This window comes from Ceratotherium simum, chromosome 8 (genome assembly GCF_057802395.1).
Source record: "Ceratotherium simum simum isolate JZ-2026a chromosome 8, ASM5780239v1, whole genome shotgun sequence".
NCBI classification, from domain to species: Eukaryota; Metazoa; Chordata; class Mammalia; order Perissodactyla; family Rhinocerotidae; genus Ceratotherium; species Ceratotherium simum.
This window is the reverse complement of record NC_141907.1, coordinates 20,214,042-20,241,668: the sequence shown is the minus strand read 5'-3', so window position 1 is coordinate 20,241,668 and position 27,627 is coordinate 20,214,042. Positions and strand designations below refer to the sequence as shown.

The following is a 27,627-nucleotide window of genomic DNA, read 5'->3' as shown; positions in this document are numbered from 1 at the left end:
AGGAAATGCGATAAGCGTACTGTATTTTCTGTATCACCCCCAGGAGAGTTGTGGGCAGCTGCCAGTGATCAAACACATTGATTTGTCTTCAGCAAATGTCTGAATATTCACACTCAGTGGCATAAAGACCATAAAAACCCTCACATCAGCTGAGGTCGTGAAGGGCATAGGAACACGTTTTCAGTTTTCAGACTTTTGAGGTTTCAGAAAATCCCATAAGGGATTGTGGAAATAAAATGTTGTTGTCCAGGTATCATGTTTTTCCTTTTCACAATCAACAGGACCATTTCCCCCTTTAGGAGATCAATGCTTGGCTCAGTGCCTAACACATAGAAGGCACCCAGAAAATATTTGTTGAATGAATGATTGAGACCAACTATGGCTTCTAGAAAACTCCTGTTACCACTGGGCTGCTGCTTTGGAGAAAATAGCCCTCTAGTTTTATCTCATTTCTTGTAAGTGGATGGAAACCTTATTGCTTCCCCTTGGCTCCCGCACAAGGACCAGAGGGGAGAGATGCTTATGGGTTCCTTTATTTTTTTTCCTTCTTCCTTCAGGCCTTGATTCTGAGGAAAGAGGATGCAGGCCCACTAGTTTTAGAGGGGGTGAGGTGAAGAGATAAAGATTTTACCTATTTGTTCTAGGTCTGAAAAGTAGCCAAACTCAAAATTGCCCTTTCTTAGCTTTCTTGTTCTGGGAATACCAACTTGATGTAGTAACCAACTCCATGAATATTCTGATTTTTTTTTTTTGGCACAGAGTGCTTAGTTTGTCAGCAATTGGGATTTCACAGGCTTGGCTCTACCAAGATCTCAGTTCAAATTCTGGCTCTGCCAACCCCCTGGCACATTACATAAACTCTTTAAGTTTCACTTTCTCATTTAGAAAATGTACATGATGACAACACACGGGAACCTCATTGTGCTGTTGTGAGGATTAAAGGAGATCGTACCTAGAAAGGATTTGTCACGAAACTTTTGTTGTTGTTGTTGTTAATAGTAATAATGATGGTGATAATATTAATCCTCTTTTTCATTGTGGTGACTTAGCAGAAACCCACACCAGGGGCAGATAGAATCTCCACCGTTCTCCCTACCCTCGCATCCTTTGATATGGACTGTATTAGTCAGGCTGGGCTAAGTTATGCTCTGGTGACAAACACCCGCGCCCGCCCCTTCCCGCCCGCCCCACAACCTCTGTATCTTAACACCACAAAAGTTTATTTCTGGATCGTGCACATTTCTCCGTGGACCCAGATGACTCTGCAGGCCAGTTGTGTGCTGTGTTGGCTCCACCCTCCAGGCTGTTTTGCTCTTAGGCTTCCTCCATAGCAACACATGTTTCCACAGCTGTTGCCGCCAGGGGAGGAGACAGCTTGGCGATTCGCACCTTCACTCTTGGGAGCTTCCACCCTGGACATGACTCATGTCTCTTCCAGTCCCATTTTACTGGATAAAGCAAGTTACATGGCTCTGCCTTACTCCAAAACAATGGGGAGGACAGTCCTGCCAAGTGCCTGGAAGGAAAGGAGAACTGGAAGTGTTGGAGAGAGGTGCTACTGTTGACCGCACTCTGTTGTGAATGGCTATTGCAAACACAGCTTCGGCCCCAGCACCGTTCCCAACCAGGTGGCGATCCTGAAGCTCCTGCTATACAAAGATTCTGGAACTGCCATTGTCGCAGACGATCTTTGGAAATCATTGAGCTGGCTCTGACCTAGGGAACACAGAGGAAGTAATTTCTGTGTGCTTGAAGTGAGTCATACCTGCTGGACCGGAGCCCCTCACCCCCAGGGTTTTCCCACTACCCTTCACCCTCCCCATGATATTGGATAGTGGTGTTAACATTGTTCCTCAAGTTGGAGAGTACCCAGGAACTCCCGTTATTTTCCGAGTGAGGAAACAGAGGCCCAGGCAGTCTGTGTTTTTGTTCCCTGTGTTCTGTGGCTCTCCCAGGGTCCCAGTAGTTCATGGCCCATCACTAGACCCACGTCTGGGTGGAGGCCTCCCGGTTCTGCCTGGTGACTTTCTGCTGTCCACTTCGTCCATCATCTGCACTTATTCATCCTCCTTTAGGAGCCAAAACATCCCAACCGCAGTAACTGGGCTTGTCTGGCTTTCTGTTCTATTTTTGGTCCCTTCTAAAGCTGAGGCTGGATCCATGCTTTGCTTGTTGTTCAGAACTGCCAACAAGGGAGGATCTTCAGGACCTTTTTATTTCCTTCCAGATTTTTTGTTGTTTGTTTCCAATTGGAGGATATGGGACATTTTAACAGTTGCCGTCAGACAGACTAAACTATCACCATTTTAGAATGAGAGTGAGAAATTCCATGAGATTCACCCCTGCCATACACACACCTTCCAGAGTTCCTATTGATATTTTAATGAAACTCTGCATTTATAGGATCTTTGGCCAGACAGTAAAATACAGTTCATGCTTGTACTTGTGTAGAATCCCTCTGTGCTACAAAAAGGGGCACAGACACCCCCGGAATGGCTCTGAGACTATGTCTTGCTCCTGAACTTGTGAGCTACTGTCACGTGCTACAGTCACAATGCGCCTATCAGTGTCTCCAGACTATTGTAACTGGTTCTAACTTTTGAGACACCATGAAACTTGAGGCCTCCAGAGCCTGGGTTTTCAAAGTGTGGATTGAGTAAGAATCACCCGTGCTGTGTGCTAACAATGCAGATTCCTGAGCCGGCCACCAGAGATTCTGATTCAGGGAGTCTGGGCAGGGGCCCAGGAATCGGCATTTTCACAAGCATCCCACCCAAGATGATGCAGAGCAGTGTTTCCTAAGGTTCCTTGTTGATGCTGCCTCACCAGGGTGGGGAGACCACAGGGGAGGCATCCCACCTTCGGCCAGGGCAGCACCGCTTTGAGCCATTGTAGAAATGAGGCTTCAGTCTAAGGTTTGTTCTACTGATAAAAACAGACATAAAATATTTGAGTAAAAATTTTTAGAATTTTTTACTGCAGAAGAAAGAGCAGTCCAGCAGTGGCTTTCTAAAAACCACCCTTTTCTTGGTGTGGCTTCATCTTCTATACAGCATGTGTTTGCTTTCTGACCCTTTGGTGGAGTTATTATAATTATCCTGTTTTCATGCCCGAGGGGGAACTGAACTGCAGCGATTCTGCTCCTCAAATCCCAGGTCACTGGGTCTTGGCAGAGGCCTCTGTGTCAGTTTTCTGCCAGGTACCTTAGACCCAAGGGAGGAGAGGCCTATTACTGCCCTTCAGAGCTCCCGAGGCCCCATTTGGAGCAGGCCTTGGGAGAGAAATGGCTTCTCTCTTGGACTCTAATGGATTGCAGTTGAAGGTCAGGAATTTGCATTTCCACTTAGCCAATACGTGGTGGCCCTTACCTGTTCCCTTTCAGTAGGCTGGATGTTGCATCTAATCTGCCTACCGCACTTGACAAGGTCTCCAAGTGATCGGGATTTTTTTCCCCAAAGTCGGAAGGCACTGAGTATCAGGGGGGCCTCGTATTTGGATCTGATAAATTGGAGGGACAAAGGTGGCCATCTTGTGTCACTAGTACTAAGAGCACTGACACCCGAGGCTGCTGATCACGGGTGAAGACCTGAAGGCACAGGGGCAGATGTGTTAAATTGTGTGTAAATGGTATTTTTTCCTGTGAGGTCTCAATATCTCCCTTAGGACCTTGCAGCTGATGGTTTTGAGCCACTCTCCTCTGATATTTACTCATTGGGGATTTTACTCTTGGGAAATCGCTGTGGCAACAGAACTGTTTTGCCTCCATGAAGACGATGTCACAGTCTTAAAATCCAGGACGTTTTAAGGCAGGATTCCAACCTCATTACTGCCAGGCATAACATTCATCCAAGGTGGAAGTGTCCTCTCTTAGAACTCAAATCTGTCTCAGAATGGCTTTTCTTTCCCCTTTGTTTTTGAAGCTAAGCAATTACATTTTTTTTTAAGAAAAAAAAATTGTGCTAATGCACAAAACTCTCTTTTTTGCCTTTCATTTATTTGAAATTGAACTTAAAAAAGTCAGTTCCAAGCAAGCACTCTATATGAGTAATGCTTTTTGTCCATAAAAGAGCATTGACTCGAATGGTATGGGAGCGCTGATTCTCTCTGCTTTGTGTGAGCGTCCACAATGACAAAGTGCTCATGTCAGAGTGTATAATGAAACTATAAATTGTTTTCATGAATGCTCTGAATTTGGTCTTTTACGGGGCAAATTCAAAAGGTATTTAGTGCCACATTTCACATATGTGAATAACACCAGAGGGTGCAATATATCCAATGAAAGTAGGGTCCCAGACGGGCTCACAGTGGCCCATGTGGTGGGTGATCGTCAAGTGAGGGTGGTTCAGGTTGGGTAGAGGGGAGAAGGAAGGAGGAAGATATCCTGTAACTCTGAGGAAGAGTTCCAGCTAGGTACACCCAACTGTTCTGGGATAATTCAAGGTGTGGCTAAAATACATAGCTCCTATAATCCGTCTCTGAGTGGTAGGTGCCTGTATTGGAATCAAGTTGTGCATATTTTGGCCAAGTGCGTGAACAAAAATTCTCAAGTGAGAAAACGTCTGCTGGGTTGCATGGGCGGGTGCAATCTATTGCAGTGATTTAAGGTTCATTAAATTATATTTAATAAGATTTTTTGTATTTTTTAATTATAGAAGCCATATGGGTTTATTCTAGAAAATTTAGAAAACACAGAAAAGCATGAAGAATAAAATAAAAAAACACATGCAAATAATTTTGCTACCAAGAGGTAATTGCTAGTAATATAAAAAATTTTTATTAAATATCTTTCTGTGTATATCATTTTATCTTATCTAGATTTAGAAACCCTTTTTAAACAAAATTGGGGTCCAGCTGTCTATTTATTTATGTAATTTTTAAAAAGTATTCTACTGTTTTACTTGTTTGTCAATTAAATTATTTTATCTGTCCTAGTTTGCCAAAGTTCATGAAGGTCCAAGGTTTTGGTTCTGTCATGAGGGGAATAAGTCAGGTACCAGAGCAGACTTTAGGTACATATGTCATTCACTAAGGAATGTCTCTGGGTGTATGAGCTCTAAAAACAAAAAAAGGCAACAAGACAAACCAATCCAGGGTGGGTTAATGCAGTGTGTGTTATATGGAGGCCGGTTGACCTTTCTGACTAGTCGTTTCCATTTGTTGGCTTTGCAGTACCTAGTGTGTAAAAGGAAGCTAGAGAGCAAAAAGGAAGCCCTGCTGATCCTGTCCAAGGAGCTGGACACATGCCAGCAGGAAAGGGACCAGTACAAACTCATGGCCAACCAGCTCCGAGAACGCCACCAGTCCCTGAAGAAGAAATACCGGGAGCTGATCGTACGTGTTAACGTCACAGTGACGTTCTTACTCCCTCACTGAGATAGAAAGAGGGGATTTTTACATGCTGTGTCTGCAAAAAAGGATTGAATCCAAACAGTTCCAAAGTGGAAAAATTAAGAAGTGAAGGTTGTCACTCCTGTTTCCTCCACAAGCCAGTGCCACTCGCTAGTCGAGACGTATATGCTTCCGGGCTGCTTGCTCGGGCACCTGTGAAATATACACGTGTACGTGTGTGTTCGTGTGTGCCTCTTTACTGATTAACCTATTTATATGGAGTTTTTTAAGAGGATTCGTATTGTAAATCTGCACTGTCTAATACAGAAGCCACCAGCCACGTGTGGTTATTTAAATTTCATTTTAAATTAATTAGGATTAAATAGAATTGAAAACTCAGGTGTTCATCTCATTTATCACGTTTCATGGGCTCCATCACCCTAGGTGGCTGGGGGCTACTGTAGTGGACAGTTAGCTATAGGAGATTTCTATCACTGCAGAGAGTTTTATTGGACAGCATTGTATAAATCTTGTTCTATAAGTTACTTTTGTCACTCAGCACTTTATTTTGGACATCTCTCTAGGCCATACATAGAAATTTGATTTGTTTTTAAGAATAGTTGCATAGTAATATTTCCATATTTTTCTTTAACTTTCCCTTATCCTGGGCATTTAGATTTTTTCTAGATTTTCATATGGTAAGATTTTTAAGGATGCAAATTATACTGAAATGGAGGATACCAACTGCGTACTGCTATTTTGCATTCTTGCTCCATTTTTCCTCACTGATGCAATCTCTTTTTTAAGTGCTGACACTATTGCTAACATTTAACCATCTGTGCCGGGATCATTGAACTGACCTGGAACAGAAATAGAGTAGAAAGATTCCTCAGGTTAAAATAGCGTTGACCTCTATGTGGACTGCATCAGATAGAAGAATACTCGTTTACTGAGCATTTACTCGTTAACCTGAGATATTTGCATTCCCAGATGGCACACAAAGGAGAGGAATTGAAGTTTTAAGACAAAAAGTCTGATAGGACTGGAAGTTGTCAGTTAATTTTCTTTTATTTTGAGCATATCCTCCTATACCCACCCCCCAAAATTATTTTGCCGATAGGAAAGACTCAAGTTGTGTGTGTGTCCGTCCATTACTATTTCTTTGGATCTAACTATTTAAAAGAGGACCTCAACTCAAACCAAATGAAATATTATTTCAGTTTAGGCTCTGCTCAAAAAGAATTTTGATAAATCCAATTTATTTATTTATTTAGGTTCACATAGTTTTAGAAAATATATCCGTTTGGTCCTAATTGAAACTGATTCCCTAGAGGTTTTCCCAAAGTAACTCTGGTTCAGTTTACAGTTCATTTTTTTAAGTATACTTGAAGTTGGTTCAGCACATTACTGGTTTCAGGGGGCAGGAGTGGGGAGGGTCTGAATTTAGTTCATAGTTTGATTCAATTCCTTGAATGTAAGCACATCTATATTTTTTTAAAATAAAGTGTAACCTTTGTTTCTTTGTAGGATGGAGATCCATCACTTCCCCCTGAAAAGAGGAAACAGGTAATACTTATTCTTGATTTTTAATAATTCTCAGATTGTGCATATTGATGCCTTACAATTGGGGAGATTAGGGAATCCCACAATGTATAGAGAAATCTTTGAATTTCCCAGAATCCTTTTGTATTCCTGCGGGGGGAGTGGGTGGTAGAGAGATACTGACTACAGAGAGGGGTTAGGGTTGGGGTGAAGGAAACCCAGTGTTGTCTGACAGGGTGGAAGAGGACCCCAGTTGACTGCATTCCCTTTCTTGTTGGGAATCCTGTTGGGACCCATGAGTGAGGGCTCACGGCTGTTGCACTTTACTGTTGCTGTTACTTTACGCTTCACTGTTCCAGGATGGATACTATTCTGCCGTTTAGCTTCTGCCACTTTAGACTTTTAAAAGCCATCCTACTAGCAAAACTCACAAGCCATTTATTTTCTTTTCTCCTGAATGGTAGCCAGCATTGCTTATTGACGAATCCATTTTTTCCACACGGATTTTAGATGTCCACTTTTATCAATGAACAAATTCTTATATATACACGTTGGATCTGTTTCTGAACTTTCTGTTCTGTTCCATTGAGCTTCCTGTACAGTCCTCGTCCCATATTGTTCTGTTTTTGCATGATAATACTTTTAATATCTCTTTGGGCTAGTCTTCTTCCCTTTGCTCTTCCTTTTCAGATGTTTCTTATTTGTTAGTTTTTTTACATAAAACTTACAAACATTTTATCAAGCACTCCTCTGACTCCACCAAAAAAACCCCCATACCTATTGGTATTTTGATTGGGGTTTTGTTAAATTTATAGATTAATCTGGGGACAGAACACTTTCATAACATTACCTCCAGGAATATGGTACATCAGATTTCTTTTAATCCAGTTGCATACATACATACATGTATATATTGCTTTTTCCAAAGATATCTTTGTTAGAACTTTCCTTAACTCTACAATTGTTCTGTATACTGACATGCCCTGAATTACAGCCTTTTATGGGCTTCAAGGGAGCCTGGATGATGGTGATGTTAATGCTGTGTGTTCCATGTTATGGGGAAGCCTCTGCACCAGAGCAGGGCTTCAAAACTGGTAGATGCAATAAGGGCACATGTATTCTTTGGTCTCTTCCTAGCTGTAATGGCTAACTCAGCATCCTGTTTTTGTTCATTGATCATATACATGGCACTGCATATAAACTCCTTGAGTTCATTACCTTGTGATTTTTGATGCTGAGTAAACAGTATGCCCAAAACACACATACACACACACACGCAGTCACACAGAGGATGTTTACCCTTAAATAGCAATTCAGTCCTGTGGTCATCTATTCAGTCACTCAGTTCTGCTCACTCCTGTACTCCCTTTCTATTTTATTTGATTATTTTCTAATGCTCCAGGTTTGATCTAAAATCCGATTTTTCTATGGAACTAATTGATGTTTTTTTCTAAACAAAATTACGTGGAAATTTATCATAAATGTTTAAAAATTAGAATCCTAAATCTGGAATTGCTGGATGTTTTTGTATTTGTGTTTTTGGTGGCTATAAGCAGTCATCTTTGCTGTGGTTTTAGAGTTTGTTAGTATTCATGGAGGAGTTTTACAGTTTAAGTGAATTCACGTTCCGTGACGTTATAATAAAAAATTTACATCGACTGAGGAGAATCTGATGAATTCCAGTGAGCCTGTCAAGCTGCTTTCTTACAGCTCTGAAAAAACAAGTTCAGTGTCCTAAGCTCTGGCTTTGTAGCTTTTAATGTCGTGTTTAGTTTCTGTCCCTTTAGGATTTGATATGGTGGTCTGAGTTTGGACTCTGTGGCCTTCTTGCTGGGTTGGAACCATCGACTTGCTGCATAAGATAGGATGCATTGGGGTGCAAGTGACAGAAATTCTAAACTGGTCAAACAATAAAGGCATCGATGACCTTACATAACCAGAAGTTCAGAGGTAGTGCGGGCTTCAGATGCTGTACAGTCATCATATACTTACTCTCTCCACTGTGCCACACTTAGCAAATGAAAAATACAAGACACTCAGGTAAATATGAATTTCAGATAGACAATGAATACTTTTTTAGTATACAAGCCTGTCCCACACTATATTCGGGGCATACTTATACTAAAACATTATTCATTGTTTATCTGAAATTCAAATTGATCTGGGCGTCCTGTATTTTATCTGACCGCTCTACCATTGTGCCACTTTTAACATCTGCTTCCTCTTGAATTTAGCATCAGCTTCCTCCTAAGGCTGGTTTCCTTAAGCAGGAGAGGCAGAAAACCCAGCCATGGAACATAAGTCCTTCCCTCCAGTGTGACTGGGCTGGTGTAGGACATGCTCCCATTCCTGGTCTACTAACATTCACCAGGAGAGGACTATACATTAATTGGCTCAGATTAATCACCTGGAATGGAGGGCCATTAGGGAGCCAGCAAACTAATTGTGTGGCCTTGGGAAGGTTCTTTTGGGTGTCTGAGTCTCAGCTTTCTCATCCATAAAATGGCAATAAATATGGTGCCCACCACATGGTGTGGCTAAAAGGAGCAAATGAAATAACGCAAGTAGAGTCCTCAGCACAGTGCCTGACACAGGGTGAGCATAAATAAATATTTATCGTCCTCTCCTCCTCATCATCATCCCTTTTTTAAAAATCAATTGTGTATTAGTATGTTGATTCTGTCCACCACTGCCCTTGTCAGGACCGTTTTGGTTACACTTGGCAGCTTGAAGTATCTTGGGCCAAAGAGGACTTTCCTGGCTCATAGGACCTCAGAAGGGTTGGTTGAGCAGCCACCATGGGAGGCAGAAATGCAGCCGGGCCTCAGGAACAGCTACCACGAGGGCTCGGGTGCCCCCAGGTCCCTCCACTGCCCTGAGTTCTCTCTGTGTCAGTCATCATCTCTTTTTCTGGACTTCCTTTCTCTGTAGACTGGGAAACATGGCTGCTGATGGCACGAGGGCTACAGACTCCACATCTTTGATCACTAGAAAAAGCTGCTCCCTGAGTCTCAGGGGAGAGCTCCCCTAGGCCAGGCTCAGGCCAAGGGCCCATTTCAGGGTCAGATGGGCATGGCCAGGCATCCTGTAGACACAAGGCAGCTTCTACTACTGTCATGTTGAAAGGGTGCTGAGTAGACAAGGTCATAACCATTGACTCTACACGCCTTCTTAAGACAGTCTTGGAATGACAGATAATAATGATGGCAGCCAATGTTTCTGAGTGCTCACTCCTGCAGTGTGCTGGACCCTGTGCCCAGCGCTACACGGTGGATGATCTCATTTAGTTCTCACACAACATATGAGGTAGGTGCTCTTATTATTATGGCCATCTGACAAATGAGGAAATTGAGGCCTATAGTGGTCAAGGAAATCACCCAAGGGAAGTGACGTAACTAATTGGTGATGGAGCCAGAGTTTGAACCCCTGCAGTGCACTCAGAGCTCATGCTCAGAACCACCATGACTCGGTATTTACTGAGCACCTTATGGGCGTCTTGTGCTAATTTAGACAGTAGGGACACAGGGGTGGAAAAAGTCAGATCCCAATCCCAGAGCTTACGGAAATTCCGTTGTATTTAGGGTGGCCATACGTCCGGTTTCCCAGGACCATCTCCATTGACACCTCTTCTCCTGGCATAATTGGTATTAGTGCTCTCTTTTGCTCTCGAAGGTGTCTTGGTTTGGATGATAAATAATATAGTCATCTTAATTTTTGTGGAGATGCTATGAATTAAATATATAGGATGTTAAATGGTGATCAGTGCTACAGGAGAAAGATATAGCCCAAAGCAAGGGAGAGAATTCTGGCTTAGTAATGGAAGGAATGTCTTGATAAATAGTGGGGGAAAATCATTCCACTACTTGGAAAAATGAAGAATCTTACTCATTTAAAATATATACCTTTAAATTTTGTTTACCTTTAGTTAGTTAATTTATTTAAGCATGTGGTTGCTTTTTGGGTAGAGGGTGTTAAGATGCCCTCTTCATTAGCTCAGTGTGGGGAGGGAAATGCACCATTAAATTTTTACGCACTGGTTATAATGAAACCTTCCATTTAGCCAGAAGCAGACAGCCTTGGCACACATATGCCAGTATTGGAAGAGAGGCACAATTACTTTCTAAACTTTTTCATCAGCAGGAAGTGGGTAGAAGTGTGCACTCTGACCTAGTGTCTCCTATATTACATTGCATGTTTATCCCAAAGGCAAACAGTGGGTGAAGTATTTACCCCTCCAGCTGCAAAGCAAATGAACCTTGTGTAAACAGAAGACCCTGGGACAAGAACCAGCAGCCTGGTTAACAGATGGGGCAAGGAGGTCAAGAGATCCACATATTGGAAAAGGAGAGGATGCCACATTGAGCATTTTGTTGCCCATCAGCCTTGAAGCTGTGGGGCAACTTTACTCAGAAGGAAGAATTTCTATGATCTCTCCTTACTGGACTCTTCCCCTGTTTTTTGACTCAGGGGGAGAGATTGCTATGATCACTCTGTTTGTGTCCCCCAAAATTCATATTGAAACTCTACTCCCCAGTATGATGGTATGTGGAGGTGGGGCCTCTGGGAGGTAGTTAGGATTAGATGAGGTCACGAGGGTGGAGCTCTCATGAATGGGATTAGTGCCCTTATAAGCATCACCAGAGAGCTTGCTTTCTCTGCTCTGCCCTCCACCATGTGAGAATACAATGAAAAGTCTGCAACCTGGAAGAGGGCCCTCCCTTTGCTGGCACTCTGATCTCAGATTTCTGGCCTCTAGAGCTGTGAGAGATAAATTTCTGTTGTTGATAAGCCACCCAGTCTGTGGTAGTGTGTTATAGCAGCTCAAGATGACTATAAATGTATTGAGGGTTCTTCTCAAACGTAGGTAGAAACAGTACCACATCTTCAGTCTTTGTGGTGCTTTGTACTTTTCGGAGACCATGTATGCATGCATGTATGTATGTGTGTATGTATGAAATCTCCCAACTATCTTCTGAGGTCACACTGGCAAGTTTGGTCTTCCATAAATTTGCAAGGCAGCGTCATGGGTGGCAGTAGATGATAAGAGCTTGGGTTCTGGCATCCAATTGTATGGATTCAAATTTAATCCTTCCACTTGCTGACTGGGTGATCTTGGGTAATCTATGTCACCTTTCTGAGACTCAATTTCCTTCTCTCCAAAATGAACATAATAATGAGACACATTCATAAAGTTCTTTTGAGGAATTGGTGTGATAATGCTTATAATGTTCTTTGCCTTGCACTTGGTTAGTGCTCAATGGATGTTGGCTATTTTTTATTCTTCCTGTGACTTGTCAAAGGTCACACAGCAGGTTCATAGAACAGGACTAAAATCCAGATCTGCTAACTTGTAGTTCAACGTTCTAGTTCGGGTTTTTTGTTCTATGTTCGACTCTTAGACCGATTGAGCAGGGAGGAAGCATAGTCAACATTTAATCCAACCCATTTTGGAAGTCCAAAGATTAAGTGCTTTATTCGAAGCCATCTGCTTAGGAGTGGTGGAGAACCAGAAACTGAACCAGGAATTTTTGCCTATTAAGCTAGTGTTCTTTCCTGTGGCAACCAACATCTGGCCATAATATTTTTCTGTTTGTTTTTTTTTTGTCTCCTCCTCAGAGGACAGACCAGAACTTTCATGTTTGTAGTTCTAGAAATACAGTTGTCGAGACTTTCTTTTAGAACTTAGAATCCTTTTTAAAACAACTCAATTTCCAATGGCAAATCGTCCGTTAAAGAGGCTGTGAAGAAATCACGACAACAGTGATGGCACTAATAGCTTCTTGTGGGATATTGAAATGAAAATTTCCTCTTGATACTCCAGGCAGAACTGTACACAGAGCACCTCTTTGCACTGCAGTGAAGATCACCAAAAGATCTCAAACGACCCTTTAAATATTTCTCTTTCGCTAAACAAGCAGTCCCTCCAAAGGAGAATTTAAATTATCTTGGGTTAATCTTCTTATAAGATAGGATTCTTTGGGGTCACGGCAGCACATTTTCTCTATGCAAACTCCTCCTTGAATAAACATTCAAACACGTCTTTGTCTTTTCCTGTTTTGATTTCAAGCAGACGTACCACGGGAGGTATTCCTCCTGGTCTAGAAGGGAGCCTTTGCTTTCTTCCCTTAAAAAGCAGTGGCTTATTTAGATGGTGACACGCACCAGGATGACAACCCTAGAGAAATCAGAGCATAGAGTGGCCCTTTGTGGGATGGGAGGGAGCCTTTTACTTCAGTAGGAAAGTCTTCTTGGTCAATCTTAGTTTAGTCCTTCACGACTGCAAATCAGAGCAACTTTGTGTATGCGTCCTGGTTTGATGCTCAGAACCTAAATCTTCCTTCAAAGATCTCGAGTGCTTTGAGATGTTTCTTTTTATAACACTTTGAACAGTACAACTTTACTGTTACACCAGGGAAGCTGGGAAGAAATCCAGGGTCCAGCCTGTGGGAGCCCTCCCAAATCATAATAGTAACTTCATTCTGAGCACTAATGCATCCTATTCTAAGCCCTTTGAATCCTCACAATGATTTTGTAAGGAAGGTGAGAGTGTCCTCCCCCTGCCGCCCCCATTTATAGATGAGGAAATTTAGGCTCAATGAGTCCAAAGAACTTGGGAGCTATTAAGGGAGCCACTAAGTGGCAGATGCAGAATCATAATGGCCAAGATTAAGCAAACATTTATTTAAATAGCAACTTCCCAAACCTATTGAAGAGTGTTTGCCTGTGGGCCTGGAAGTGCATTCATTGGCAAGTGTGTGTTTTGAGATTATGAGCTGGGAGTAGACTGCTGAGGGCTCCTTGCGCAGCCAAAAAATATGTACGGAGTAAGCTCTCGGGTGGTTGTTTTTTGTAAATAAGAAAGCTGTCGCTGTAGCAGAGGTCATCGCTTTGGCAGTTGCTATGAATAGGGGGCCCTTGCTCAGCAAAGCAAGTTTCACTCTGTTACTGTTAACACAGGAGTCGCCATAGACCAAAGCAGCAGAGTAGAAATTGCAATTAAATTTGCTATCAATCACAATGCAAGTACACTTGATGTTTCATCAAACATTTTTTTTTTAACATAGTCTTGCATAATCTAGTCATTTCCCCTATTGAAGGTGTGGGTTTAAGGGGTCCAGACCTTTTTAACACCATGTAGTTGAGCAGCATTTTCTAAATCTCTTCTTCTCTCACACTCTTTTTTTCTCCTTACTCTTCTTGAGGAAATGCCTGGGTCAAGGTTTTACCTGTCTCTCTTATTTTTTTTTCCCTCCCATTTTTGAATTCCAGTTTTGGTATGTCAGCAAATTGAGAAGTACGTTACAGAACTTTCTGGTATACATCGTTTTTACGTTATGATGTAGAATAACTTTTCCATGGCTAGGTTACTGGAATGATGTATGTCTAATAAATTACAAATATTTGGGATGACTCGAGGGATTGTTCCAGGAATGTTGCTCCTTTCCCCTCCTGGTCACTGGTCTGAATTATTTAAGGACTCAGGTGAACACATGTGGCCTGACCCTTTTAGTGCTCTTCCCAGGGTCTGGGCTAGCACAAGGTTGAAAGGTTAATCTTCAAATGTCATCATTTTCTTTCATTTTGTTTTTATCTGTTGGAGAGGAAAAACTTTTTCTCTACCCTTTTAGGTTCAGTGAATGGGGGCCTGCGAATTTAACTGACAAAAGATAGATTAACAGGAGAAAAGCATACAATTTTATGACTATTTTACATGCACGGTTGTTCACAGAAAAGAAGAGAAACTCAAAGAAATGGTTAGACTTGGGGGCTTATATACCATTTTAACAAAAGAAAGGGGGTTTGGACTTCAAGGGATGATAAATTGTGGGAATTGTGGGAAATATATGGGGAAACTAATGGAAGATAAGGGTTATTTTAGTAATGTTTGTTTATGCAGACTCATTGTGGTGCCAACTCTCCAGTGATAAGAGTTGCTCTCCTCTTCCTGATACAGGAGAGAATGGGACACCCTCACAAAGGGACATTTATGCCCAGCTTTTAGGCCTAAAAGGGGAAGGAAGAGAACTCTCTGTATCTGTTGATTCTTAATTGCCTTCAGCTCAAAATAATCCTTAGGGAAAGTAGCATACTTTGGAATGGCGTATTCTGATCCTCTCATATCCATCTTTTCATTTCTTACATCAGAGAGAGAGCTGGTATATAGTGGATCCTTTTCCCCCCATCTAAAAGATTTAGGGCTGTTTCTTACAACTAGTCTCCTAAAATCCCTTCCTCATGAACCAGTGTTGATTACCTCATCATTGAAAACAGAAGTCCTTAACAGTGATTGTCATTGCCAAATGTGATATATCATTCATTTTTTTAAAAATTTCCCATCATTTCTTATAAGTTTAAGAAATGTATTACACTTCTTGTGTAAACTGTTCTGACATACTGTGTGGGAATTGAAACACAGTAGCAGAGGCAAGAGCCGGAGTCTAGGATGCAGAGGGACTTGAAGAAAGGTGGAGGAACAGCTCCCCCGGCTCACGTGAGTGACCTGCCTCAGTGAGGATTTCTGCAAAAAGGCGGAGGGGTGGGGTGAGATCCACACTGCTCTCTCAACTCCCAGACCTCTGCCTTCACAACAGCTGTCAGGATTTGTGGTCTTCATCTCTGTGCAGAGAGAGTGTCCATGAGTATCGCAGTTCCCACGCCGGGGCTGGCCTCCGTGGAGTGCTTCTGCAGGCATCAGTTGTCATTGGGGGTTGCAGTCTTCCTTGACAAAGGAAGGTGTGTCACAGTGGAGAGCTGTAACATCCTTTCAGCCTCGGGTCTCCTGGCTATAGTTTCATCAAATCTCTCTTCCCTCCCTTGCCCATCACAATTTTCACAGAAAAACTCCTCCTAGCTAGAGTGACTTAAATGTATGGATTCTACATTATATTCCACTATTTTTAGCATTCCGCTATTATCAGAGCTAAAATGTCAGCCTTTCACATCGGCCCTGGCTAGATCTGAATATTTAAAAGAGGCTTCTTTTCAAACCTTTTCATGTTTTGCTGTTGATGCTACCCCTTGCCCCAGAGACTTAGAGGAAATAATCACTTGGTTTTGTTTTCCTTCCCTGTGAAATCCTCCCCAGTGTTAAGACTGTCTACCACTTTTTCCCTGACATTTTCTTTACATAGTGCTGCTTCTCTAAACTGATGGTCACAGAGTCCTTCTCAATAACATGGAGACAAAATGCTCTGCATAGCTGATAAATTATGAGCAGGCGCCGCGTGTTAGCTTGATGGATTGTTATAGTGAATGTGTGTGAGTCATGGGTGTTATTTTTGGTCGAAAGAATTGTGTGAACTTTTCTCCTCTATTTTGAGTGCTTTGAAATGTACTACTTTTCTTTTTTTCTTTCTTTTTGTTCTTTAAGGTGTATGTCAAGGAATTAGGCACCATATCAGAATTGTCATTTTCTAGTTTTCAAAGTTATTGTTTTAGAGTTGAGGAGGTGGAAGGACTGAAGAGAAAAGAATTGTGTGTTGACAAGTAATCCAGCCTGTGCAACCTAAAAGAAAATTACAGTCACCTGCTTTAAAGGGGGGCCTCCCCCACCTCACCCTACCCCAGGGGTCAATTTTAAAGCTGGGGTAGATTTACTGTGAATTCGCTTGGAGGCGATGTGATTCTAATTAACCATGGTTTTGCGGCTCCTGTAGAAATGCCTGCCTTTATTTTGGTCGATTTCTTTCCAGTCAGGCTGCAGAGTAAATGATGTTTGGCGATCACATCACTGGGTCTCTGAATCGCTGTTACCTAAAGCACCTCTGTCCTCTGCTTCATGCATCTTTCTGGCGCCTTCGAGGTATATACGGGGTGTGTGCCCTGCTCTATTATCCAAATACCTGCGAGCATCCTTGAGCTCAGTGCTATTCATATAGAAGCCCAAGGACCAGTGCCAGGCTGCAGGCTGCTGTTTCTGGTCCACGACAAGATAAGTGCGGAGATTGAGAGTAAGTGTTCAGGAACTTTTATAGCAATCTGACAGCATGATTTGATGTCTGTTGAATCTAACAACACTTGAGGTTTTATCTTGATGTCTTATTAAATTCATTCTCCTAGTAATTGATTTTTATTGTATTTTGCAAAAAGTACGGGCCTGTGATGGATTGGAGGTAGAGAACCAGCCTTTTACCACTGACAGATCAAGTTGTACTGGTCTAGCTTCTGCTGTTACCTTGGTGAGCAAACGTCAGGGTCTTCCCACCCACCTGGGGGGCTCAAGCCATATTGATTCAAAAAGGGAAGGTTAGGGACGTTGCAGATTTTTTTTTTTTTTTTTTTTTTTTTTTTGTCTTTTGTTAAGTTTTCACGGTTACAAGCATTTCTTTCGGAGCATCTCTTCGCCGCTCAGGAGAAGGCAGGCTCCTGTGAAGGTGAATTTTGCTGTGTCTCCTGCAGATGGGGCACTGCGAGGCCTGAACGTGTGCAGGCACGGCCGGCTCCCTGGGGGCCGTCTTCAGGCCAGCACTGGGCTGCTCCTCCCACCCCTCCTCTCGTCCAGTCACTTCGCCCTGGGGGCCTGCCCCTCCATCTGTTGGGGAGGGATTATGCTTGCTGAGCTAATGTCTGGGACCTGTTCTGGAGTTCTGAGGAGGAAAAGCAGAGGCCGCCCACTTGTGATCCCTTGTGCTAAGGAAGGAGAGCTACGGGACTGAGCGGAGGAACCAGGAAAAGAACATCAGGAACTGAGTCATCTCCCCTTCACTGCAGTCTCGGTCCACCTGCTCTTGTGGCCTTGAACTGCTCTCCAAAATAGAAGTCTTGGATGTGATGGGGGAGAGGGAGGGAGGGAAGCCAGTGCCTTTTCCCCAACCTGGAACTTTCCCCAGGATATCCACAAGGCTCCTGCTCACTGTCTCTCCTCTTTCAAGTCTTGGTTTAAATGTGGCCTTCTCAGCGAGGCCTCTGTGTGCTTTTCCCCAGCACACTCAGTGCCCTTTGCTGGCTTTATTTTTCTCTATAGCGCTATCACCCAACTACTGGGTCATTATTTATTTTATTATAAAATAATGTAATCCATGTAATAGCCTCTGTTAAAATGTAAGTTTACAAGGTCAGGGGGTTTCATGTGTATTGCTCGCTGCTGTGTCTCAGAGTCTAAAACCATGCCTGGCACATGGCAGGTGCCCAGGAAATGTGAGTTGTATAGATTAATGGCTGAATGAGGAACAGTGAAGGGCAGGTTCACAAAGGAGCCAACCGTGTCCAAGGAGGCATTCGGCCACATCCACACAACTGTCCACTGAGTGATGGATTTGGAGCCACTGGAAGGGCACAGTCAAGGGGAGGTAATCAGCCTTCAACCAGCACCTACTGTATGCCAAGCACAGTGGTGGGTGTCCTGTGTTCATTATTCAATTTAAGTATCAAATCACCACATGAAGTATGTATGGTTAGCTCCCTTTTACAGATGGGGAAACTCAAGAGGTTAAGAAACTCACCCAAGGTCATCCAACCCTGTAAGTGGCAGAACTGGGATCTGACTTAGTCTATTGGATTCCATCAAGAGAAATTTCCAGAAATAGTCAGTCGGTCATGGTGTCTCTTGTTTCTTTGCTTTTCTCTCTATAAAATGGGAATTAATTTTCCTCATCCTTCACCAGATTTTTCTCTGATGAGAACGTAAATCTGGGAAAATTGGAGTACAGCTATTACAAGATATGAGCCTTGCAAATATGAGGCTGATAATTAGATCACGTTATTATTGAGTAAAACTGGGTGGAAATCAGGGCTTGGTTAAATCCAGCCAGTGGGGATGAGCTGGGTTTCTATGCAAGACTCCATGCCAGGCACTGGTTTCAGTGTTTGTATGTATTGTTATTATTCCAGATCCCTCCCTAGGCTGAGACCACAACCTCCAGACTCAGCATATTGTCTCTCATTTTAAAAATATTTAGGGAGCATCTACTAGGTGTTTGGGGCAGGTCAATAGAGAGAACAGTTCCTTGCCCTTTGTGAAACTTCTGTTTTAATAGGGAGAGAGAGACAGGACATAAACAGTAAGCAATAAACCATGAAGTAAATTACATGGTATGTTAGAGGATGGCATGTGCTATGGAAAAAAAAGAAAAAGTAGCGTAGGGGAAGGGGCTTGGGCATTCAGGGGGAGGTGGGCAGGTTGTAGTAGATCGAGTGGTCCAGGTGGGCTCCATTGAGGTAGTGAGCTTTGAACAAAGGCCTGAAAAAGAAGAGAAGTGAGCCAACAGGTATTCTAGAAGGAGAGCATTTCTGTCAGAGAGAACACTGCAGCAGAGCTGTGATGGGATCGTGCCTGGTAGGCATGAGGAACAGCAAGGAGGGGAGCTTGGGGGGAGCTGGGTGGGGTGGGGGCTACCTAGAGGGTAGAGACAGCCAATATCCCAGTAGGTGGGATATGTGAGATGAGATAAAGTGAGGCGTCAAGGATGAGCCAAGGTTTAATCTTTACATTCTTTCCCCTCTGTTCCCTTTTTCGTACCTAACGTAATCGAGTACTAGAGTACTACAACCAAGAGTATTAGGTTGCAGTCTTTGGAGATTTAGCCACCACAGTTACACTAGTCTCCTAATGTCTCTGGATTTGGGTTTCTTCATCTATAATGTGAAGGTAATCTACAAGGTAATCTTTAAAATCCCTGTATCGCTATTTCTGAATGATTCCTTCCCAGGAGTCATATTCTGCTTGCTTGCTTCCCTCCTTCCTTCATCCATTTATTCAACATGAATCTTTAAAACATTTGCTGGAGCACAAGCACTTCCTGGAGCAATGTACGCGATGCTGAGGAAGTAGAAAAGAGAACCGCTGCCTTTCGATCACTCACAGTCCTCTTGCTAAGGTTAGATCAGAATGCAATAAGCAAGGTGAGACTTAGAGCAAGTCACAGCTAGCAAAATACAAACGTACCATAGAACAAGAAGCCACGCGAGGCAAAGTGGAACGGTAAGTTAAAGGCTTCAGTGAAAGCTGAAATATGGAATACAATACAAAATGAAAGCTTGTACAGAGTTGGAGAGAGTTAGCAATTCCAGCTCAGGGAATCTGTGAAAGGGGCAGAGTGTGGTTAAAAGGTGGTCTTGCCCCCACGTGCTCTGGGGAAAGAGGCAGTGATGGTGTGAGATGAAGCTGGATTGAGATGGGGAGGCTGGCTGATAGAGAACCACCCACGTGGGCCAGAGGGATCTGGGTCTGAGCAAGAGGCAAATCTTAAGGAAGGGATGACGTCATGAAGATGCAACTGGAAAGTGATCATCCTGGCTCATTGGTATTATGGGCACTAGAATAGAGGAATAAGAAGGTGAGAAAACCAGCCCAGGAGACTGTTGAGTTACCTCTGGATCCTGATTTCTGAAATTGTTGCACATCACTCATCTCTTCTCTGGCTGCCTCATTTTGTGATCTAAATTCTGGGCATTGGGGTACTAATGAAAAGCTCATTAAACAAGATCTACTTGAAGAAAAAAACTGTCTAAACGAGGAAATGAAACTTTTCCTATCTTGTTGGCCCAAATTTTAGAATTGAACTCTATGTCCATTTGCAAGATTTTTAGTGAGGAGCACTTAAATATAATTTTTTTTAAAGCCAAATCTGACTGACGATTCCATTACTTGTCTGTGAGCCATCCTGGAAACAAAGAACATCCCCAAATTGAGGTTCATGGCCAACTTCATTTCCCTCCATGCAGTTGTAGTGGTGTGATTTGCACACTTGCTGCATTCATCTATGTGTCTACTCTAATGGGCTTTGTTTGGTTCAGCTGGGCTTGTATGCCAGCCTCAATAAGCCGAATAAAGCCCCACATTTATCCACTCCTCTGTTTCTGATTGTATTTCATAATGTGTTGATATTTCCAGGCTAATCTTGCACAACTATTGAGAGATTGTCAGGACCGAAATAAACATCTGGGAGAAGAAATTAAAGAACTTCAGCAAAGGCTTGGAGAAGTCCAGGGTGACAATAAGGTACCATGAATATTTAAAGGGAAAAAGCTGTGTTGCATAATTGTGCGCTAGGGGTTTATGTATAGCACTTCAGAAAAATGTAATGCGGCATTTGCTGAAAAATTTGTTATAGATTTTTACATTTGCAATGAAAATTCACAGTTTAGCATTTCTTATCTTTATTACATTCCCTTTGTGGGTGCGCGTGCATGCGTGTGTGTGTTTCTGGTTGCTCTAAAATATTGTCACAATCCCTTGTCGAAGTTTCATTACGTTCAGCTTGGTGGTAAGTAACATTGTGGTTGAGGGCAAAATAAAACCCAAATGCTATACTTTCCCCCTTCTATACAAATAATGGATTTGTGGCTCAGATGATTTGGAATTATTCGCATTCGGTTTTGAATTTTAAGTAGTCATCCTACTAATTATGTTCACATAACCAATTTATTTTATTGCTAAATTTGGCAATTTGTATGGAACATTGCTCAAAATCCACTGCTTGGTATTAATCAAACTCCCCTGTTGGCAACGTTAATTATAAAATATGAACTCATAAACTCCAAACTAAATGTGTGCACTCTCTCTCCCAGCTGAAGCTGTGAACAAAAGTACAATTGAGAAAAAGAAGAAAAACTACTGAAGTTTAATTCTGTCCCCTAAATAATTTCCCGTTTTGCCAAGACAGATTCATTTTCAACTCCTTGCCAGAGGTGGCTTTCGAAACAGAGATGGCCGTTAGAGTTTGACTCAAGAAAACTACATGGTGGGGAGGAAGTGCTCTCTTGGGAAATGTCTTTTATTTATTTATTTTTTGTGAAGAAGATAGGCCCTGAGCTAACATCTGCCAATCTTCCAATCCTCCTCTCTCTCTCTCTTTTTTTTTTTTGCTGAGGAAGACTGGCCCTGGGCTAACATCCATGCCCATCTTCCTCCACTTTATGTGGGGCTCCGCCACAGCATGGCCTGACAAGTGGTGCGACGGTGCGTGCCCGGGATCCGAACCGGCGAACCCCGGGCCGCCACAGCGGAGTGCGCGCACTTAACTGCTTGCGCCACTGGGCCGGCCCTGGAAATGTCTTTTAAACATTACCAAATTCCTTGACAAATGGTGGTGATGTTCATCGTTTCTGGGAGTTGTTGGTTATTGGGAGGCGCCATTTTGAAACATGCTGGCTCTTTAAAAAATGCGCAGCAGTATCTCGGCTATCCAGAGAACTCTTCCGTAACAAAAGATCAGAGAGGATTTTGTGCGTAGTACTGGCTTGAGAGGCTCCATCTGAGAGTATACTCGGGTCTTCTTTATGTAGCCTTTTCTCTACTTAATCTGCCTTAAAATTTTTTTTTAACCTCTTGGATTTAACATATATTTGAAAAATTAGGCTCTACACTTCTGGGTCATGAAATAGGGGGTGGGAGAGAATGCCTAAGAAAGGTTCTAATTAACACTGGACAAGCTAATCAGGCCCCTGGGGTGGTTTTGTGCATCGTTAAAAGGATTTAAACTCTGTAACCTAGGTGTTTGGTCAATAATTAAAGGCCAGACCTTCTTAGTCACTTCCTCAAATGATAACAGCAGGGTTTTCCAAAGAATAAAATGAAGTGTGTGCAGTAGTTTCCTTTAAACCCATAAAAATACTACAGGAATTTTGGAGACATTATAAACCCACAAAATATGGAAACATTTTGAAATGTGATTTTTGGATTCATGGTTTTTCTTGACTGACTGATTTTTTTTTTTTTTCTTATTTTCTTTCTGAGCTACCCCTGCCCCCAACCTCTGCCCCATCTTTGGTCGCTTTTAATTTTATCACCTTTTAGGCATGAGATATTTTTTTTTTTTCCCCCCTAAAGCCCCAGGCGATAGTTGCACATTCTTCTAGTTGCTGTATGTGGCACGCGGCCTCAGCATGGCCGGAGAAGCAGTGCGTCTGTGTGCGCCCGGGATCCGAACCCCGGCAGCCTGCATCGGAGCGCACGCACTTAACCGCTAAGCCACGGGGCCGGCCCTAGGCATGAGATATTTTATGAATTGATGTTTGCAACTTATACTTCAAGGAAAGAAAGGGAGGATGTGTGTGTGTGTGTGCACGTGTGTATATGACTGTGAATGTGTGTGTATAAATGTGTATGTGTGTATGCCCATATGTGTGCATGTATGTGTATATATGAGTGTGTGTGTATGCCCACGTGTGTGCACATGTGTGTGTATGTATACGAATGTGAATGTGTGTATGCCCATGTGTGTGCATGCATGTGTGTGTGTGTAACACTCAGCATAGGTCTGGGGCTTCTTTGGCATTGGCACAGTCTAAACTCCATGATTTCTTGTGCTTTGGGTCTTTATTCCAGAAGCTGGACACATTTATCAAACTCTATTTTCTCTCCCAAGGTTTAGGATTTAGTGACTCATATTCATGGTTTGTGAAGTAATTCACCTGCCAAAAGGTGCAAGGAAGATGTTATAATGTTCAGCAGACCCTGTATCTCGGTAGCCAGCCTCTCCCACTCAAAAAGACTGCCGTGAGCCGCAGAGATCCCATTTATTCTCATTTGCATCTGAAGTTATAGGGCTGGTTATTTTCAGCCCCTGTGAGTCACGGTCATTCCCCCCCCCCACCCCACCCCCAGTCATCAACATTAAGGCCAGATTACTCATTTGATAATGGCACCAGCATCTTGAAAATCTCAGAGGCCCCTTTTCAAAGCTGGCTGTGACTGTGTGATGGAGAATAGGTTAACCCTTCATTTGTTTTTTTGTTCATCATGTCACTCACTGCTCCAACCTTTCCACTGCCGCCCGAATCCAGTCCCACCTCCTTGCCATGGTGTGCCAGGCCCTCCATTATCTGGCTGCTGTTGATTTCTCCAGCCACATCTCTTGCCATTAGTCACCTCACACTTCAGCCCTGCAGTGCTAATATCAACCCCTTTGCTGAGCTGAATTGCCCTGTGCCTCAGGGCCTTTGCACCTGCTGTTTGCGCTGTCTGGAACACTCTTCCCCTTTGCTTCCCTTATAAACTCCTGCTCATCTTTCAGGTCATAGGTCAAATGTAGCCTTCTCTAATTCGTAGGGGCAGGTCCTGTGCATGCCCACAGTGCCCTGCTCTTTCACCTTTGCTTGCACTGTGGCACCGCCACCCCCCAAGGGTAAACTCTGCAGGCTGAACTTCTGACTGGTATACGACTGTATCCCTAGGAATTAGCATTCTTAGTTCCTGATACTTAGACATTATTTAATAAATCTTTATTGAAGGAATGGGATGGAATAAATGAGTGAATGAATAAAACGAATGAATAAAGGGAATGAGAAGAAGAGCATAGAGATCAAGAAAGAGGAAGAGAAAAAGCAAAAGTAAAAAGAATACAAGAAAATAAGCAGACTGCCACTCTGGTTGTCATCAGTAACTCTCTTTATGGGGGAGGAGTAGTTTAGAAATTTGGAGAAAGGAGCTAGAAAAGCAAACCGTTCCATCCAAGCAAAAACAAAACAAAACCAAACCCCATGGTCTGAGGCCTTGGGAAGCCCCATGCAGAGAGCACGGCGTCTGACGCTGAGCCTCATGGACACGGGTAAGGGTCCTGCTCATAGGCTGCTCAAGCCTGTTAAATTCAAGAACACTTACTTAGTGTTATTGTTGGACTCCAACTCCTCCCATTCCAGACAGAGGGCTGATGACATCGTTTTATGAGTGACTGTTAAAGGGGAGGATTTTTGTCTCCGAGGTGCCATTTTAATTCACGACCCTTATCCATATTTTGGGAAGCCCAGATTCTAGATATTAAGTGCATTTAAGAAGCAAAGTGATAGGAAATTACTTGCCTTGGGTATTTTAAGGTAGACTAATTTTTCCATTTGTTCGGCTAGAGCCTAGTCACCCTATGTGCCATAAAGCATTTCCAAATAGCCTTTTGAAAGATTTGTTGCCCCCTGGTTACAAGCAGCTTAGCACCCACAGGGGGTTGGGGGGTCTTGTGACAAGGCGGGTGGTCCCCTAATCAAACACCACCTGCCATCTCTCTGAACAGTGCCCAGGAATTTCTCGGGGCTCCCGGACAGACACAAATCCCCAATCCACACCAGAAGAGAGGTGTGAAAGGGAGCCCTATGGACCCTCCCTTCCTTGATAATTATAGCTTTGAAAGCTTACTGAGGGAAGAGGAGGTCTGTGGGAAGGGAGGACTCACATGTCCGCAAATCACCCTGGGAAAAGCTCCTCATGGATGGTGGGTTGCCCAGCGCTCTCAGTGTCAGTCTGTGGGGAAATAAGGACCAATTACGTAGAAAGACCCAGACAATACTGGGGCTGCAAGTCTGAAAAGCAGACCACTGAGAGAATTGCAGCTTGCCTTCCAGCCCCAGAGGTATGCCTGCTTCCTCTTCTGGGCATTAAGAAGATTGGATGGTGACAGATAAAAACTGGACTGTCACTGGTGAACATTATACAATCTATATAGAAACTGAAATATAGCAATGTACACTTGAAATGTACACGGTGTTGAAGGCCAGTATGACCCCAATAAAATAATTAAAAAGAAAAGAGTGGATTCAGGGAGAGGGAACTAGGAAAAAGATCTCTGAGAATTTAAGGATTAATAAGAGTCAATCAACAAAACTAGCAGAGTGCATTTGAATCACAAATATCAGAGGTGAGCTGGTGAACCAGCTGTCTGAAGGAGGAAGCCTGGGTGGTAGCACTTTGCTGATATTCGTGGTATAAATACTGATGCCATGACACATATCAGGCTACCAAAGTGACATCACTAAACTTGGAGTTGGAAAGATTGGCACTCCAGAAAGAGCCAGCTCCAGCCTGCCACTGCCAAGTGGTGTAGTGTAGTATTTTCTATCTTTGGAAATTGCTAGGCCCAGGTTTATAGTCTAGCCCTGCCAGTTATTGGCTGCATGGCCTTGCACAAGTCAATTTTCTCTTCAGGCTTCAGTTTCCTCATCTTTAAAATGGGAATAATAATACCTCATGTAGAATTATTGTCAGGTTTCATCATTTTTTCATCAGCACATAACTGGGAACTTGCTATGTCCTGATTAATGTTCTAAGAGCTGAGGATACGTCAAGGAATGAGAAAAACAAGTTCTCACACAGCTTATATTCTAGTTAGGGAGACAGACGATAAGAAAATAATAAGTAAGATCATCAGACAGTGGTTAGTTCTGGGAAGAAAAGAAAGCAGGACAATGAGATTTCATGATGGAGGTGTGTGTGCATGCAGTATTAAGTGTTTGTAAAGGCTGTAGCATCGGGCCTGACATCGGGCCGTACAGACGTAAAGCTTACGTCTTTATGGAGGCATAAAGAGTAAGTGTTGCTATTATCTTTAGCACAACCTGGGCCCAGATTGGCTTAGAATCCTCTTGTACAAAAATTCCACCAGAAATCTCAAGGTCTTCCTTTCTCTTGATCGACTATTTCCAGTGAACCGGGTATTGCCTCCAGTAGAGACAAAGATTGGGGTAAGATGCCTGGCATCTGGCAGATGGATCCCAAAATCTCAGGCCCCCTTATCACCACCCCAGACTTTGCCAGCACCAGGCATTATTGCTTTGGTGCCGAGCTCCGGGAAGCTTCCTTGCATCTTGTGTGTCCCTTGTGGAATAGCACCTAACAGGATGTGCCAGGGAGAAGCAAATCCTCTTCCCGTTGAGATAGCCAGCAGTTGGTTTTCTTGTCTATTTGCTTTTGTTTTTCTTCATTTTGCAGATTAAGGCACTTTAGTGCAGAAGAACAATAATGCAATGAGAGGTATTCGAAAGCATGGTCCGTTCAGGTGAACAACTGCTCCTACCAGTGTCATGCATCTGCATTTCCTGGGCCCCCGCTGGCCAATTTCAATGTAGCTGTTTGTGATATTACATAAACACGGGGTTTTGCCCTTAATAATGAGCTTTATGTGGCACCAGCTGACAGTCCTTAAGTACCTCTGTTTTATCTGGTGTTGGCACCATAAAATGATAGAGCCCTTCTGTGAACATACCTCTATTGACATGGGACTTTTGAATGGATTCGGCGAGCAAGCCAATTAAATCAAAGCCACGAGCCAATAAAGACAGACCAATGAGCATGCAGGTGATTAATTAAAATATACTTTGTTTAAAAATAGTGCTCAGCTGTGGATGTTTGTAATGGTCCGGGATGAGGGATCAGAGAGCTCTCCGTAAATGGTTTCTCTTCGCGCTTCAAAGAAGCACAGAGATGTCTTCACCTGTAGGAAACCCAGATGAAGAGGGCACTCTAATGAAAAGCTCTCACCTTGGGGCATTATACAAGTTAATTACGAAGAATTAAAATGAGTGATAAGGGCCCTTCACTCGCTCCAGCCCCATCGTATCTTATTCTACCTGGGATCTTGGTTGTGAACTATAGGTAGTGCTCAGCTAGTTCAGCAAACAGCCAGACTAGTTCAGCATTCCTTAATGTTTTCTTGGCAAACGAATTAGATGCATTTGGTCTCAGAGACCAGATTTGAGCCTGTCCTGGTTTATATGAGCTCGTAGCCTGTGTGGGCCATGCGAGCAAAACAGTGAGGTCTTGGACATTCGTCCTGTAGACCATGCATTGTAATTACGCTGCTTCGTAGAGAACTGGTTCTGAAAGGTCTCTCTGCCTGAGACTTATTGTATAGTACACCATATCCAAATTACACTAAAAGAAAAAGATATTGAAGCAGCTTTAAAACTGCTTGGTGGGACGCCATAAATATTGTGGTTCTGGGAGCAACGTGTACTGAACTGTGTGAAGGTAATTCAGGGGCTTCCTAGCTGTGTGATCTTGGGGCAGTTCTCTGACGTCTCTGTGTCTCAGTTGTTCTCATCTGTACAATG

General features: G+C 43.0%; 1 protein-coding gene across 1 annotated transcript in view; it reads left to right on the top strand.

Moving 5' to 3' along the window:
- Positions 1-27,627, top strand: part of CCDC149 (coiled-coil domain containing 149) — a 95,967-nt gene that overhangs the window by 28,106 nt on the left and 40,234 nt on the right. Inside the window, exons 2-4 of the mRNA XM_087434147.1 lie at positions 5,170-5,331; positions 6,856-6,894; positions 20,702-20,809. Coding sequence (XP_087290273.1) covers positions 5,170-5,331; positions 6,856-6,894; positions 20,702-20,809 — 309 coding nt within the window. The remainder of the gene's footprint in view (positions 1-5,169; positions 5,332-6,855; positions 6,895-20,701; positions 20,810-27,627) is intronic.